The following is an 18,021-nucleotide window of genomic DNA, read 5'->3' as shown; positions in this document are numbered from 1 at the left end:
GTTTTTTAAAAAAAAACACTTTACTTTTAATAATGAAACTAAATTGGAAGTACTATAGAAATGTTATATAACTTCCCATATATACCCCATATAAATTTCTCATCTTCTCATCTTTCCTACTATCTTTCTATTGGTTTCTTATGAGTTATCCATTGTTTTTGTAACTTATTAATGATTGTAACTATAATTTATGACCTATGACCTATTACCTATTACATGATGTTTATATATGTAACTGTGAGCTTATGCACTGGAGACAAATTTGTTGTGTGTCTGATCACACTTGGCTAATGAAGAATCCTATCCTATTGTATCCTATCTGAGATTTTTAGCTGTTTTTTTGCTGCTATAGATAAATAAAACCAGTGTTGAAGGAATTTCTTCATACAGAACAAGGATCCTAACAAAATGTTATTATTTAGCAAGGGCTCTATCAACCTCATCCTATCTGAATTTTCATACTGTGCATGAGGGCATGTAGGTGAAGGGAATTTACCTGTGATGACATACATGTCAATACATATATTAACACATTATAAATTCAGGTACTCGATACTGCTGTTTTTTGCCAAGATCATCTGACAAGAACCTGCTTCTTTTCCTCTATATTTTTTTTCTGAAAACATAAGATAGATTTTGTGTATCTTTTTCTTTGTAACATCTCTGATCAGTCTCTGAGGAAAATGATGCTATTTTAGATATAGAACTAGGAACCAAGAATACAGGAAATCCTCGATTTAATGGAGTCTATCTATCACAGTTGTAAGTTGTAATTGTCGTAAAATTGGTTGGCCACATGACCAGCCCAATTTTATGACCAATCATTAAACAGCTGCTGAGGTGGTTAAGCAAGCCACTGATTCACAATGGACTCAGTTTTACTGAAAATTGAAAGTAAATGATGATTTTGGACAAAACTGTCATAAAATGAAGTTAAGCACTTCACGTGTCTGTAAATATGGCTTTTTTGCTGAGCAGCCAAGGTTCAGTCATGTGACTCTTTTAACTTCAAATTTGGGTTGGGTTGTTAACTAGCCCCCACCCCATTGGAATGTTGAATGGTCACTAAACAAGAAGTTGTAAGTCAAGGACTACTTGTACTTCTAGGCAAAACTTTGATAACGTGTTCACATTGTTTTTTTCACAGAAATTTACAGGGAAGTTCAGATATTAAGATGCCTTTCATTTGCTCTTTGTAACTCATTTTCCCATTAAAAAGAAAAGGCAGAACAATGGCATAAAGTCTTCTGAGTGCTAGCTCTAGGAGCCATCTTTCAAAGCTCTTATGATTAAAAATATTAGGGGGAATCCGAATTAGCAATTTATTAATTGCTCTCCCTTATATTTCTATTAGCTGTCACACCAGAGCAAAATCTTAAAATCTCCCCTTATTGGTGGTTATTTGCAATGTGATGTTTGATGCATAGAGTATATTGTAGATTACAGAATCATTGCACAGAACTCTTTCAACTTCTTCCAAGATGAGGGTTTTTTTAAAAAAATGTGATAATCTAGCTTGTGTATCTCTGGTGAATTACCACTAATTTTCTCTCCTGCCCCCCTCCCCTTCCTTGTTCTTTCTCATATTTCTGGTTCCAAAACTGCAGCCCCCAAGGCAAAGCCTTTCGTTCTAAAGTTGAGCTCATCGCCTACTTTGAGAAGGTGGGAGACACTTCGCTGGATCCTAATGATTTTGATTTCACGGTGACTGGACGTGGGAGCCCCTCACGACGAGAACAGAAGCCTCCTAAGAAAACTAAAGCCCCTAAATCTCCTGGCACAGGCCGTGGGCGGGGTCGACCTAAAGGTAGCGGCTCTACGAAACCTAGAGGAACTGCTTCAGAAGGTGTACAGGTGAAAAGAGTAATTGAGAAGAGTTCGGGAAAGCTGCTAGTCAAGATGCCTTTGCAGTCGTCTTCGATGGGAGCAAAGGCAGAAGGAACAGGTGGGGCTACCACCTCAGCACAGGTCATGGTTATCAAGCGTCCTGGACGTAAACGGAAACCTGAATCGGATCCCCAAGCTGTACCTAAGAAACGGGGACGAAAGCCAGGCAGCAGTGCAGTAGCAGCTATTGCCGAAGCTAAAAAGAAAACAATCAAGGAACCAGTTATCCAGGCAGTCCGGGAGACAGTATTGCCTATCAAGAAACGTAAGACACGTGAGGCTGTCAGTATAGAGATCACCAAGCCAACTCCTCCTCCTCCAAGCAACACAGGGGAATGGAGTTCCAAAGGACAGCGAATGGCTGCCAAGAGCCCAGGGCGCCGCAGCAAAGAAAGCAGCCCTAAAGGGCGGGGTGGCAATGCCGTGTCAACCCCCGCCCCTTCCTCTTCTCCTGGCAAGAAGGATCAGCACCTCCCTCCCCATCAGCCATCTTTGGAGCCCCAGGGCACCTCCCCTGCTCAGTCCCCTGAAAGCCCTAAGGACAGCAAGAGCCTTCCAGTTGAGCCCCAGGACTTGAGCAGCAAGAGCTATAAAGAGGAGAGGGCTCCAGAAAGTGATGGCTGTCCTAAAGAGCCACCTAAGACTCAATCTGGTGGCACAGCCGTGTCCTACAAACATGAGCGCAAAGATACTGTGTCGTCCTCCACGGCCTTGTCCCGGCCTACAAACAGGGACGAGGCCGTGGACACCAGGACACCTGTGTCAGAGCGGGTCAGCTGACTTTGCGGGGGGTGAGTGAGCAAGTGAGCGCCAGAGGTAACAAAGAGAGGAACAGGCACTCTCAGCCCCACACACCCAAATGAGACTCCAGGCAGCTGCCGGGTAGAATTCTCTTTTCCCACAATGCCCTGGCTTTCAATCAATCAGCTTACCCCCAAACTATCCCTCTGTGTCCCTCATTCCCATTTTTAATACAGACAAGCACAGTGTGGGGTACAGAAACATGCCTCCCAGGGCTGGAAGCCACTTTGCACTTTTTCTACAGAACTGGGGCCCACTCTTCCCTCTCCCCATCTGCCTGGCTCCTTCTGCCATGCTTTGCTGAGAATACTACTGACAAGGCAAGCTGTTTGGCGGGGGAGAAATAGCTTCAAACTCTGGCTTGTTGCCCTGATCCTGTTTGCCCTCCATATTATAGAGGCCCCATCAACAGATCAGGTGGAGAGGGGCCCATGTGTGTATTCCACTCCACCTCCCTAGTGCCATGTAATGTAGTTGTCCAGTCTTAGTTGGAGTTCTGTAGTTTTCAGTAGGGTGTGTGCGCATGTGTACACATGAAAGAGAGAGAGAGAGAGAGAGAAATAGGGTTGTGGTATATTGGGGAACTAATATCCCTCATCTGCCATTTAGGCCAGCAATTAGGAAGAATAACCTCTCCCCCCCTCCCCCCAAGAATAGCTCTGCTGCTAAGAGACCACTGGGATACTAGGTGCAGCTTTGTATTAATGTCCTCCTTTCCTGTGTCAATCCTGAGAGGAGAGGCCTTTGATTTTGTTGAAACAATCTGAGTGTGCTGAATAGCATGTGTGTGTGAGCTTGTCACATGCTAAGCGTTAAAAAGAGAAGTTCTTCCAGTTACTGTCAATGATGTTAGCTTAGGAAACTGTTTGCACTAATGGAGGCCTTTGTCCATTTGTTGGGGGGGAGGGCGCAGTGGTGTGAAGGATGTACAGTGTGTGCCTGTGTGTATCAAATGGGGCATTGGACTGAACACTGGCTCACCTCTCCACCTTACTTCTTGTTCAGGAAAGTAGCCCAATGTGTGTAAAACTACCTGTAATTCTTTGTGGGATTGGTACATGGTAATGGCTGAATTGAGAAGCCTAGTTGCTTCAAATAATTTCCCTACAGTTGGCAACCAAGCTCTTCCAAGGCTGTTGAGCACATATCGCCTCTCTCCGCAGGAAAGCAGGGCTCAGCAGAAGTGTAGCGTTTTATTGTGTATGTCTGCAATTAAGGTCTATTTTTTCCTTCCTAATAGCAGAAAACAGCACTCAGTGGGGGAAGGGGCAGGACATTGGCCATGCTAGTCCGCTTATTTTTATTTAAGTGAATATGTAGCAGAGGTAATCTAGTGTCTCTCCCTACCTTTCCTGAACTGTAGCAAAGAAGAAGAAAGAAAGAAAGAATGTCTGGGTCTCAGTCAAAGTCTAGGCAGAAAGTAGCTATCTTAAATAGCTTTTTTTCCTCCAGTGGTGTGAAATGATAAAACAAGCCCCATCTTGTTTCATTAAGGTCTTTGAGGACCCTAATAGACATACATCCTGATATCTATGATAATTTTTTTTCATCAAAAAGTTAGCACTCTAAAAGTAAAAGTATTCAGAGCAGTAGCTTTTTAAATATGTTCCCTCTGACCCTTGTTAGTTGTTACTGGGAGAAAAATAGAGATTCCTATAATGGCATTTGTTTTCCTCTTTCAGATATAGCAGTTTGCTTGCGGGAAGGGCAAAATTTACAACAGGAAAATTATTTTGAGAGGGAGGAATATTACATATTTTTTCTTAGCAAAATTGGAGTTCCTGCAATTACATATGTACATACATACATACATACATAGGCTCTCAGGAGTCATGTCTGTTTGAGACCTTGGAGAGCCTCGTTAGCATAGACAATGACTTTTCTCTGTTCTTGCCTATGTACCAGACATTGGAATAAAAATTCTTTGTGCATAAGCAGCCAAAGTGAAGTTATTAGCCTTAGAATATGTTCTGTTCATAAGAAAAAATATTTAGTTTTCTCTGTGGGAAGACTGATGAGATTTAGCCCTGCAGCAACACGGATTTATTTTTTTTCTTACCTTCTTTAGCATAATCAGAACCGAAAGTTTGATATATTTTTTCTTCTCCTTGATTTGCAATAAGGTTGGGGCTGGCTTCTCTTCTTTCTTTATTGAGAATAAAAACCAAGCCTCTTTCTTAATCATTAGAATTTGGGCTACAATCTGTGGCTAAATGATGAATTCCCTTTCTACCTGAAAGCATAAACTATCTGAAACTAGCTCATTATTTATTGGAATGATGTCTCTGTGCTGAGAAGTACATATGGAAACCTGATAGAAAATGTAAAGAAGCACGCACAAGGGAAAAAAGGAAATTACTTTGCAACAATTTAAACTCTTTAAGGGCTTTTCCTCAATATTAAAAAAGGCACAAATTTATTTTGGCAGGGGAGGGGGGTCTCCCATCTACAGTTTTCCAAACCACAGTAAATATCCTACTCTGTGGAAAAGAGATGGGAAAAATGCAGTACACTTTGGGGATGCATTTGAGGATTTCTAAGGCTTTGCACTTGACTGAGAAATCTAGAGTGAATTATTGTCCCTCTTGCTTAAGCTTCTAAGTTTGCAGAGACAACCTATCATGTATTAATTTTTCTAAGTTATGAGATTGTTTTGGTAAACGAAATAGAACCTTACATTTCATTCCACTTTGGGGTCACTTCTGATGGGACTTCTTGTAAAAATAGTAAACATATAAAGACATATGTCAAAGTTGAAAGTGTGACAGATAACAATTTGACATGGGTGAGTTTTGCAGAGCACTTATCCTTTGAAGTCGAAGTTTAGATACACATCACAAACGTTTCCACAGAAGAATATCATGGTAAAACAGCTCCTTAGCCTGTCCAACTTGAAACATACAGCCACATAAAGATTAAACAATAGTGATAGCAATCTTTCCAATTGGAATATTGGGTTTTTTTAAAAAAAATATCAGTTTGGGTTATAACTGAACCCTAAGCTGGATGTAGTAGTCACCAACCTGTTTATAGTTTTTTAAAAAATCAAGTGAAGAGGATAGATTAAATATCATTTCCTGCAGTTTATTCCTACAGCCTAATATATATAGGTGTTTGCAGGATGAAAAGCATACTCAAGCTGGGCTTAGAGTGCCACTGCAAGCTACACCCCTTTCATATGTGCAATATCACAATACTTGTACATGAGTGGAGCTTGTGTAACAATGCCTTCATCTTTTGTTCCCCCAATAGCTGACTGGTTACCTGCTGACACAAACATTTTCATTCATACACACATTCTTCTCAGAAGAATTCTAATAAGAGGAATTAGGTTGGACAGGAAAAAATCCTTCGGGAGAGGATGATGGAGGAAATAGCAGACATGGAGACCGTTGCTTATGTAGCTGCCTGCACTTATGCCCTAAAACAGGGGAACCATATTTCCAGTTCAGACATTAGAACAAGCTTATGGCTAAGCAAGCGTGTTGTGTCAGTTTAGTCCTGTCCCTATAATATAGGGTATTGCTGCATTCCAATGTCTTTAGGATTCATAATACTGTAGTGTTTAGCTGAGACTACAAATGGGGCTGTAGCTCTGTAGGAAGTATGCTCAGTATTTGAAGTTTTTAGCATTTGAACCTTCTGAACTTAACATATACCCATAGACAGATGATCTTTAGTTTAGTTTACTGTTGAGAGTATCGAAAGCCTTGTGCCTTCCTACTTATTTGGCAAAGATGATTTAAAAATGTAGCTTTTGCTATCATAAGAGGCGCTCTGGCATTCTCCTAGCCATGTACCTTTTAAAAGATATAGGTGACTGCTTTATATAAAAAGGTGGCAGCCCTTTGCCATGTTCTTTCCCAGCTGTTTCTTGATGCCCATTGTTGAGGCAGATAGTTGCCCTCATGATGGAAATACCTCCCCCTCCCTTTAAAAAAAAAACATTTTCATGGGGGAGAATAATGCACTTTAAAGCCAAGAGAGAAGAATATTCTTTCTTGCTTTCTTCCAATTTGGGTGGACAGTAGAGCCACAAGCCCATTGAGATCACATGGTTTTAACAATGTCTTGCAAATAGTTTAAGAATGGGTTAAATTTAATATGGGGTCAGATGGGGATATTAGAAGCTTCAAACATTAAGATTTTGGGGTACCTTTAATTAAGCATACCTATGAACATGTATGGAATTTGAAACATAAATCCAAATTAGAATACCAGTGCCCATATACAGCTAAGATCATATTGTACTTAGTCTACTCTATCATTACCTGGATTTGAAAAACTTGTAAAATGACAGGGTTTTTTTAAAAATCTCATGTGTCTTGACATTCCAAACAAGTCAAAAGGTGACACTTTTACACTATTTCCCTTCCTTGAGTTGAGATGTAGGGTGGGAACTTGAAGGTTCATTTTGTCAGTAAGAGCCAAACTAGATCCTTATAGGCAGACCAGGATTGCTGCTTGATTGCTACAAAGTGATTGTAAGAGAGGCAGTTTTGCACCAGAGAAGCAGCAGGCAAGCAAAAAGTTTTAATTCTGCTTGCTTTTTTTCTGACTCCCTGCCTTCCTCCCAGAACATGAACATTTCTTTGCTGCATATGGCATTCGTCTTGCTCCGCTTTGCAGCTGATTACAGACCTGGGTCTTCCACCAAAATCTAGTTCAACCCAAAGAAAGGATTGAGAAAATAGAGCAGGAGTAGAAGTCTGGCCTCTTCCCACCATTCCTTCTAAAGATGCTGTTGGAACTAGCTGCTTTTCCAGAGTGCATTACATCAGTAGTAGCTTCACTGGCAAACTGCTTATTTACAGGGATACAAAGTGACTATCTTTGCTCCTAGCTCTACCCACTTCCACCCAGCTCATCCTGAAGACACATGTGGATAGTGCCTGGAGTTTGAGAGACTGTGCAAGAGGGATTTACCTTGTTAGCATTGTGAACCACCTGATGTTTCTGTGTCAAGTGAAAATAAACTTCTTGTCAGTTTCAATTATTATCCAATAATGTGTAGAGTTTAACGTTAGATCTAAATCTTTTTTGTTTGGGATTTAATTTCTGTTTTGTGTGTGTGTGTGGTGTTTTTTTTTAAGGCACCAAGTAGACACAGAAAAAAATTGTCTAATTTTATATATATGTATATTGCATTATAAATGAGGGGTAGCTTTTTTTCTGCTTATTGCACCACTACCAAATAAGGATAACAGACTGACAAGCAAGGAATGGTATGGTATGGTCTGTTGAGAAATTATTACACGTTGTTTTCTTTACTATTACTCCTAATCTTCAGTATCATAGCAAGGAAAAAGAAAACATCCTTCACAATTATCTGCCAGTAAATGCCAGAACAGAAGATACATCCAGTTGGGCTGGTCTCACACTTTTTGAAGGGGATTTTCTTTCTTTTTTTTCTTTTCTTTTTGCTCAATGGGTTTGAAAAATAACAGGATGGTCACATATAGTCAACATTTTATTTTTTTGCACTCAAATCTACTTATGGGGAAGGGCATTGACTTGGGTCTAGGAAGATAAAATGAAGAAAATGTGGAGTATTTGGTCTGTATTGTGACTTACCTCTCTAAAAATATTTTCAGTTTAACTAGAGCCTAACTAATGTTATTGGCGTGATTTAGCTCTATTGGTTATGGCTACTTCAATTAGTCTGTAGTGTAATTTTTGGAAAACTGCTATTGGTCCTAAACAGAACTTCTTAGTGCTCTTCCTCATTTTCTTCATAGCAAAGTTCTTACCTGGCTTCTCATCCTCCCACTTCTACTGTTTTTAAAGCTAATATTTCTCCTACCACTCCATTTTGTGCATTGCATGCCATCTGGCATAAATTGGAAGCACTCCACGATGGCTGGTTCCCTTGTTTAGCTGATAACCGGCCCCTTATCTTTACTTCTCTCCCCTCTGTTCCCTGCATGTTTAGCAAAAAATCTAAGTCTGATTTCCAAAGACATCATGTCTGGATTTGATATTCTACCTTCATGGGTCAGTGTCACACTGCATCCAGATATGGATCCCAGAAAGGAAAAAGGTGTGAACAAAAAAGGCACATGTCAAATATTTGGGTGGCGGAAGTATTGAATTTGACTCACTACTTTTTCTACTGATCAAACATGTTTCACAGTATTTTTCAGAGAGAATGAATTATCAAGTTTTTCAAATTGGACTTTGCCCTTTCTCCTCTTAGTGTTGCTTATGCTTGCATGAGTGATTGCTGAGATGTTCAGTTTATGTCACCCTTAATAATTTTGTATTAAAACTTTCATTTTGTTGACATCTTTGACATTACAGCTCAAGTAACATTCACCAAATCAAAGGCTGATGTGTTTGGAAGCAGATCGTTAAGCATAAAAATAGCTTGCTAGCACTCTACTAACACAGTTCTCATCATATCCCAAAAGGCACCATTAGAAAGAGGACCAAATATGTCAGTTTCCTGTCTGCCAGTTTTCACTTGCAAGTTGTGGAAATCAGCAATATCCGCTCAAGAGTAGCAGCTTAAAATTGCCGTTCTTCCAAAAGCAAAAACCGAGCATAGATTACACTTCTCTGAGGGACAGTGTTACTATATTCTTCCTAACTGAGGTTGGGGAAGAAAATTTCTCAATCCATAAATTGACATACATAAAATTTTCTTCCAGTTATGGTTTTCCTTCTTCAAGCCATGTAGATGAGCAGTACTTGTGTTATCTCTGCATGAAGTGGCAGAAGAGTTGGACATTGATCAATTGATTTTCTTTATGAGTGCAAAAAAAAAAAAAAAAAAAGGCTTTCCTCCCTTTATTGTACAGGCAGAGGGATGGTGGGAAATCCTTTCTCCTGCTTCCATAAATCAACATGCCGCTAATAACAAACCAACTTCCTTCTGCTTCACAATTCAGTAGTGATCACTATAAGACCAAATATTACAAGGACTGTTATTAAATGTATGCTGAGTGCTTGCTACCTTGTACAGCTCTTAATCCTCACATAGCCAACTAACTCTCTACCCAGTGACATTTCTTTAAAAAAAAAAATCCAGAGACACAGAATTTGGGGTTGGGGTGGGAGTTGTTTTTTATTTTCTTTTAAATAGTGTTTTTTTCTTCTGAGAGGGGGGATGTAACAGAAAAGGACTGTGGTATTTGAGACTCGTTGTGTGTAGGGTTTTATCTCCCCACCCTGAAAAAAGGAATGTCAATGAAAACCTTTTGTGTGTGTGTGTGTGTGTGTGTGTGTTTATTTTAATGGTCCACGAGTATGTATCGTGAACATTTCTGTAAAGTAATTGTTCCAGGCACAAATGCTTCAAATGTGAGTGTCAAATATATGTATATATTTTAAAAGGGAGGAAAGGTATATGCTTTTATTTTTGTCTTACCATTGGCAGTAGGGAGAAAGGGGTAGTTTAGGCAATTTTTTTAACAACTTCCCAGGGTATTTTCTATGCTTCAATTTCTAATAATCTACTACCAGAAGTCAGTGTATCAAAGAAATTAGAATATGCTTAGACTCCTTCATTGAAACATTCATTTGGCAGGAATGCAATAGTAAAAACATGAAATAAAACCCAGGAGGAACTTCATAAAAGTTTTCATTTTTAATAATCCACCACCAGAAGGCAATATAGGAAAAAAAGGAAAGTGGTTCTGTAGATCATTGAACACCCATTAAGGGGAGAAGAATAAAGTAGCAAATCAGGATCTAGCATCATAGGTGTTTTAAAGAAGAATGCATTGGAACTCCAAAAATCATAATTAGCACTCTATTAGTTGGGGTCTACGTTGGATTGCCCCACTAATATTTTTAATGCTGAAAAATCACAGTTGATCCATATTAATGATCCTTCCATGCTAAATCTCTAATTTTAGGAAAAATAAATATTAAGAAACTTTCCACTGAGGTTAAGTAGAGCTTCCTTGGCTCTTTTGAAGAATTTTAAAAATATATACTTTATTGTGTACTCCCACCCATATTTCCTAACCACACTTTGCATTTGTTTGATGCGTTTTTGGGACAATTACTTTTAAGAATTCTGAGTAGATTGTTTAATAAAACTTAAAAATTGATTGCTCTTTTTGTAGGTTTTGTCTACAGCCAAAAAAAAAAAAAAAAAAAAAAGACTGAAAGCACTGACTATATTTAAAAAAAAGAAGAAAAAAGAAATTTAATAAAGGAAAATTTGTATAATTTCAGTAAGAAAATAACAAAATCCGTCTGAATGTACATGTATATGTTTAAAAGAAATCCACCAAAATCCTTCCCTACCCTTGTATCCTATTTATTATATAAAACGTTTGCCTTATAAATTTACAAGAAAAAGTCCTTTCTTTATGAGTGTCTTTATCTTTTGTTGTTGTTAAAAACAAACATTTTCCTCTTCCTTTTGAGGAAAAATACTGTGGAAACTGCATATATATATGCATTCATATAAAAGAATAATTTATATTTTTATGTTAAAAATACATGCAGGCCCAATTTTAGCACTCAGCATGCATTCTACACAGTAATCTAGTTGCATCTCATGTTGGTAAGTACTGTATTCTGTGCTAGAATTGGATTATAAACCTATGTAAAATGTTACAGATCTGTTTGAGCCTTTTATTACCAAGGAAGAAATGTTCTGCCCTGCATTAAAATATAATATTTTTTTTCTCTGTTGTGGCCGAGGATGTCTTTTAGCTTTTGAGTTGATTGAAAAGTGGCCATCTTGTTGACTAGCCAAGTTTCACTGCTGCAAGAATATTTCTTTTGAAAAAATTAATCCCCCCTCCCCCCCCAAAAAAAATTCTCAGGGTGCAGAGGGCATTTTTGAGTTTCATAAAACTCTAGGCTGGATTTAATGGAGAATTCTCTTTTCCTCTACAGTGTTTCATATTATTTATTAATACAACTGTTTATCACTTTTTAGCTTCCTATCACATGGCATAAAACACTTTATACATCAACATAAACAGGAAGCTAGACATGTATCTTTTATATTTAATTTTTAATAATACATGGTAATGCTTATTTTATGTTACAGGAAGCATTTTTCAACATCTGTTTAGGGCAATATTTCTGACACTAGAAATTACTTATCACATAGTTACAATGTAAGAGATCATAGAACAAGTATGATTAGCTATACCGTGTCAGTGGAATCTAAGGCCCAATGTATTCAAAAAAAATATGTCAAGTTATTCTGTAGCTGGGCAGTGGATATCATTAGTATCTACCCAATAGTTGAGACTCTTAAGACGGAATATTAACACTAAAGAGTTGTGGCCATTCTTGGTTTTGGCTGATCTGGTCAAATATGGCTCCATGTGTTGTGAATCTACCACAAAGTAAGGTTAGCCTATTGTTAAGCATTTCCCTACCCCAAAAATAAGGTGGAGGTTAGGAGCAGACATAAATGGAAATACCCCTGAAGCAATAGCTCCATTATTAGAGCTGACTTTTCTCATCTCAAAAATATGGAGTTAAATTAAAAAATAAAGGGGCTTGGGTAACTTTCCTCCATTTCTCTATCAGTAGCTAATCCCAATTATTACACCAGCTCTTTAGGGTCAAATTTACCAATGGCAATACAGAGCATGGGGACCAGGAAATTACTGCCAGTGAAGGTTTAATATATTGTGTGGACCTCACCTCAATGCAAAGTTAACCAACTGTGTTTATTCAGTAAAGGAGAGCATACTTTTCATTATGAGAATATAATACAAACTCACCTCTATTAAATCATACTGAACATTTTTCATTAGAACCAAAAAGGAATTCAGGTAACCTTATGACTGCACAATTTTGAGCTTTCTTTTCTACACTCTTCCAAAATGCCAAACCATGGAAAATGTCATCAAATTTGAAATGTTATCCTTTCTCTTAATGTTAGCCTCTTCCTGTGCTGCCTTTACAGAAATTCAGTGCAAATCATTACTAAAAGTTCTTCACCTTGGTTTTAATGATTATTATGCACATGGGGCCAGCCCCACAACTTATCCCCTACTGCCAGAATTCAATGACAAAAGTGACAAAATTTTACTGCCACAAATTTCAGCTGTTTTTAGAGCTTGAGGGGAAGTTTGTGGATGGGAATGATAGCAGTATGCTTTCCAGAGGCCTGCTCCCATTCTTATCCTAATACATTTGCTCTCTGAAAAGGGCCTAAAATTTCATCCAGTCTTTGAGAGATCTAATTGGAGTATCTGTGGCACTTCAATGAGGAGGAGGAATTGCAACTCCTCAGAAGTTGCACAGGATTTGGCACGGCTCTGACTAATGCCCTCAATTTCTCTTCAGCTCAATTTCAAAGTGCTATCTGTATTTCTTAAAAAGTATTAAGATTTTTCCAGCATTTGTTTGGTTTTCTTTCTATTTGATATTCAATTTTTTTCATTTATTTTTAAAACAAACAGTATATCATTTTCATGTATGATATTGAAAGGCTTTGAATGCCAGAAATTCCCAGTTCTGGAAATACTGAAATGATGAGAGAGGAATATTTATCTGATGATCCAGCCTCTTGGTGTACCCAAGAAAGGAGCTTATAATAAAATCTTACCCATTTGTCAAGCTTTCATGATACAGGCTCATGAAAAAACAAGCTTTGCACTCATGAGCTCTAGGAGCAGACCTAAAAGCAGCTAACTGCCTGAACACTGATGTACATGCAATTAGTTTTGTTCCTTCCTGGTTCTGAGGAGTGAACATATCACAAATGAAAGTAGCAACAACACAGTACCTGAGTTTAGATTTAGCCTTGCGTGGCTTTCCTGGAACTGCCATGTAATGTGAGTCAAATAATAAGTTATCTGCAGATGGATTGGAAAAACTAGATGGATGTCAAAGTGGAACTTAGATGCTCCTGCAGACGCACCCAAGGGGAAAAAAAGGAAAAAGATTGAGAAAATACACCTAGTTCAAATATGCCAGCCAATTCATTAGTAATATCTGAAATTCAGATACAAGATTTTGTAGTGGGAATGCAAACCTTAATACCGGTGGAATTGCTCCTGCTACCACTTCTCAGTTTCTGAATCTGATGACAGAGATGATTAGCTAGGGAGAGATTCCAAATCTAAGTAGAAATCCATTGGCTACTTTCAAACACGGCTTTCTCCAGAATCTAGTAGGCTACTTAGGTATCAAGCTTCTGCTTCGTATCAAACCTGATCATCTTTTCTTGCCATCTTCATATATTTTCAGAACATCAGAAACTCCATATCAAACTCATCAACATTGCTTGGACAATATATTTTTCCAAGATCTGATAGCTATCAGGATCTTGCTTGTGCAGAGAGGACTACTGGCCTTATCTGTCATACTCCCTCTGCATTGTATATGCCTTTTTGGCTATATTCCCTATCACAATCTGGACAGATATAAGCAACATTTTTATTACAGGCCACCCTGATCACAAAAGCCAGTGATAATATCCCATCTACTGAATCAATAACCACCAAGACCATTCCCCTATAAATCATTAAACATCCCCACTGATTCCTAGGAGGCAGCATTGTTATCACTTTTCACTCATCCATCCAATCCAATCCATCCAGGATTCATGGGTAGAGAAAGGCTGCCCCTGAAACACTTCCAGGTTAAAGAACCTGGAACACCTCCATTAACACCTCCAGACTCTCAGAACTGTCCCTGAGATCATTGCAACTCACTTTCATTGTTTGGGACTTCATGCCTTCCCCACCCCCACCCCAAGAGCTACCATAGGGAAGATCATACTTTCTTTTCTCTCATTATAAACAGATATCCTTAGATATATAGTTTTTCATCCAAAAGTTTTGATCACAGACAGCAATATTATACGGTAGTATCTAGAAATATGGTTCTTTGGATGAACATTATAAATTTCCAGAACTGACTTTCCTTCCCCACTGAAAACTGGTCCAAAACCTGTGGGAAGGGGGACCCTGGCTTTTCCATAATTTGTTTCACCCAAGTCAAATGTGGATGTGTCTTCATGTCACTGAAGATTGCATACTTTTTTACTCTATATATTATTTGGAAGACTAATTCATTTTCACCAGAAATCTTCAATTTCTGCTACAATGAAACTTGTTTTACCCTTTTTATTTCTTGTCCTGAATACTGCTTGATTCTGTTTAGGATTATAAAATATTGCCATCTGGAAGATTGGTGTGATAAGAAATTATGAACTAATAAAAAGGTAAGCTATCACATAACTGAGTTTTACATCCTATGATAGATATTTCAGCTAAGCAACTGTCCCAGTCTTAGCTTGGGACAAATCTCATATGTTATAGGAAAAATAGTAAGTTCCTTTTAGAAAATATTTTAACTATGATACATTAATGTATACTTTAAAAAATGAGAGATGTCTCCTGTACCAAGCAGAGAGAAAATGCTGTTAGTACCCATATACAGAAAGCAGATAGCCATTCTTGCCATATTGATATTCAAGGAGCTGGTGCAGTGAGCTGAAATAGGAGTCATATTTCAGTCTCAAAAGTCCTTGGCAGGAACCACCAAGCTGGATTTAGAAGTAGTGTACAAACATATTATATTTTCCACAGAATCAGTACAGATAGTCCTCAATTTATAATAGTTCATTTAGCAACTGTTTGAAGTTATGGCACTGAAAAAAGTGACAGGGTCATTTTTCACACTTACGACCGTTGCAGCATCCCCATGGTCACGTGATCATAATTCAGATGCTTGACAACTGACTCATATTTATGATGGTTGCACTGAAGTGATCACCTTTTGCAATCTGACAAGCAAAGGCAATGGGCAAACCAGATTCACTTAACAACCCTGTTACTAATTTAACAACTGCAGTGATTCACTTAATTATGGAAAAGTTGTAAAATGAGGCAAAAATCACTTAACAAATGTTTCACTTAGCAACATAAATTTTGGGCTCAATTGTGATTGTAAGTCGAGGGCTATCTGCATTTGTATTAAAATAAGTTTTGCCATCTGTTTATAGAGCAGTGTGGGGGCCTAGTGCTTGCCTCCCACTCGGAAAGTTGAGGGTTCAATCCTAGGTAGCTAGAGATGTTTCTTTACTAGAATGCAAAGAAAAAATATCTGCTATGTCCATTCAGTCGCCCCAACTCTTTCAAATTAAGGGATTACAGGATCGTAACAAAGGAGTTTTTACAATCTATTTATCAGGGAACACCCAAACGGCATCTTTTTCTTCGAATAGTGGACAACCATGAATAACAATCAGAATTTATTACCTAAACTAGCAGTTTATGCCTAATTGCTTAAATAGGGCTACTATAAGGAATTGCAGAAAAAAAATCTGTAATCCTAATATTGGACTTGCCATGATTCAAGCAGGAATAATTTATATCAGAATGAACAAATCAGCAGTGTATTTTCTATCAAAATAAATTAAGTAAAAAAAAATTCAATGCACATCTGTTTCAAAGATCAATTGAGTTCATTGATGCTTATGGGTATATATGTTTCCTGAAATTTTCTTCCAATTATGCAGTTCTACTGTTCAGAACTATTCTGCTCCACCGAATGATATAGGGGCATCTGAGTAATGACTTAAAGGAGATTTCCTAAGAATATGGAATCCTACCATCTGTACTCAAATCTGGAATTTGCAATCAAGCAAGCATACATCAAGGACAGAAAAGTGCTTTAATATACTTGAATGAATAGGATAACAAGTTCCTTGAGTGACATTGTGTTATCTGGGCTTCATCAGGCATGTGAAAAATTAATTTGAATTGTCATCTTGACAAAACTATCTGGTTCGGCTGCCCTTCTCAAGCCTCGATTTTTCACTTACTCCGCTGTCCATTTGGGTACATTTCAGGCCCATGCGCTCTGCTGCAGCAGCAAACAAAAAGATAAAGAGGTTGTTTTGTGTAACTCCATGCTACCCGTATTCAGCGGGTACATTTAAGTCGAATGGAGTTTACTCCCAAATAAAGGCAGACAGAACTCGTCGCCTTGCACGCTTCGATTCCTATAAGCCTCACCTCTAGGAAGGACCTGCAACGTTTGAGCAACCTATGCACAACGTCGCTCCGCGGCGTCCCCAAGTGTGTGATAGCGCAGCTATGGGGCGGGGTGTGTGTGTGGCGACTTCACATCCTTGACCCTGCCGTCGAAAGCCACGACAGTCAAGACTATATCGTAAGTAAAACCCTTAAACATTACATCCCCTACTCGGAGCGGGGGGGAGGAGGAGGGAGTGCATTAAAAAGAGGGACTCCCAAACTGATACGTCCAAAGACGGCCGCCACGTCCAAGATGGCTGCTCTGCGTATGACAGTGGCGCGTCTGGAGAGAAGATGCACGTTGCCATTGGCACATGCGCAGGAGGATGAGCGGGAGCCTGCCGAAACGACCCTTTTCTTCCTCTTACTGAGTGCTATTTAAAGGGGAAGTAGCCCCTTTTCTTTCCTCACCCCCCCTTTTTCTTTCTTTTTTTTCCCCCTCCCCCTTGTCCAGCCTCTCCTATGGCCTGGCCTGGGCGGTGGAGGGCGGTAGTCATAGCGAAGACCAGGGGGTTATGGCCGGTTCCGGATCGACCCGGCTCCTTTACGATTTGCCTCCCGCGGTCATGTGCAAGTTCTACGAAATCATGGACGCGCTGGACCGGGCCGAGTGGGAGCGTTTCGGTAAGTGGCCGTGGGTGGGGGGGGGGAGAGGGAGAGGGGCTTGAGTTTGCTGGCTAGCCAGGAGAAGGGGAAAGGGTCCCTTGGGTAAAGCGGAAGGGCAAGCGCATATGGTAGAGTGTAGGCAAAATATGGGCTTGGCCTCTGCTGCCCCGTCTTCTGGTGTCTTATGGGGCTTTTGCCTTTTTAACCACAGGTAAATTCCTGGGCTCGGCTTATATCTTTCCCATGGACCCCTACCTGTCTTTAAATCTAGGTTTGTGCCCACTCTGTTGGGCTATGGACGTGCTTGGTTCGAGTGGGTGGATCTCTGCTGTAAGGTACCTTACCTGAACACCATTAAGCCATCTGCCCCGAACCACTGGATCCATTTAGGTGGATTCCCCCTCTCAAATGCTGTGTCTCTTGTGTGTTGCTTTTGTAGCCAGGGCTTCTTTTTAAAAAAAATTCTTTCAGTTTGTTTATTTGTTAAACACATTTCTTTGCCATTGGAACCAAAACTAACCTCTCTCAGTGCCTTACATAGAAGATGACCTATTTCTTTCTCTTACCAATTCTCATACATCAGATTGTGCCTTTTCTTGTTTCTTCCTTTCAGTAAATATTTATGGGTTAAATGGAACAACAGCAGAATTGAGTTAAGTGTTTCAAATAAGAAAAGACCTGCCAAAAAAGTAGCCAAAAATCTGGCTGAAGAGAGTTAAGCAGAAGTACAGTTCAATTCTTATATATACGTGTC

At 39.1% G+C, this 18,021-nt stretch overlaps 2 protein-coding genes across 5 annotated transcripts in view; both read left to right on the top strand.

Annotated features, from left to right (window-relative positions):
- Positions 1–9,494, top strand: part of MECP2 (methyl-CpG binding protein 2) — a 117,735-nt gene extending 108,241 nt beyond the window's left edge. Inside the window, exons 3-4 of one of the 2 annotated variants that reach the window (XM_070938168.1) lie at positions 1,608–2,678; positions 7,266–9,494. In XM_070938168.1, the coding sequence (XP_070794269.1) occupies positions 1,608–2,667 (1,060 nt within the window). In that variant the 3' untranslated portion in view covers positions 2,668–2,678; positions 7,266–9,494. Of the gene's footprint in view, positions 1–1,607 lie in introns of both variants that reach the window. The other variant, XM_070938167.1, reaches the window with a different exon arrangement.
- A 7,224-nt stretch (positions 9,495–16,718) lies between these two features.
- Positions 16,719–18,021, top strand: part of IRAK1 (interleukin 1 receptor associated kinase 1) — a 35,429-nt gene continuing 34,126 nt past the window's right edge. For all 3 annotated transcript variants that reach the window (XR_011600046.1, XR_011600047.1, XM_070938164.1), the window contains exons 1-2: positions 16,719–16,797; positions 17,116–17,285. Coding sequence is in view for 1 of the 3 variants with exons in the window: in XM_070938164.1 (XP_070794265.1) it covers positions 17,177–17,285 (109 nt within the window). In the remaining 2 variants the exon portion in view is untranslated. The remainder of the gene's footprint in view (positions 16,798–17,115; positions 17,286–18,021) is intronic.

This window comes from Pituophis catenifer, unplaced genomic scaffold (assembly GCF_029215685.1).
Source record: "Pituophis catenifer annectens isolate HBS135680 unplaced genomic scaffold, rPitCat1.0.hap2 SCAF_2, whole genome shotgun sequence".
NCBI classification, from domain to species: Eukaryota; Metazoa; Chordata; class Lepidosauria; order Squamata; family Colubridae; genus Pituophis; species Pituophis catenifer.
This window is presented reverse-complemented; position numbering and strand designations above follow the sequence as displayed.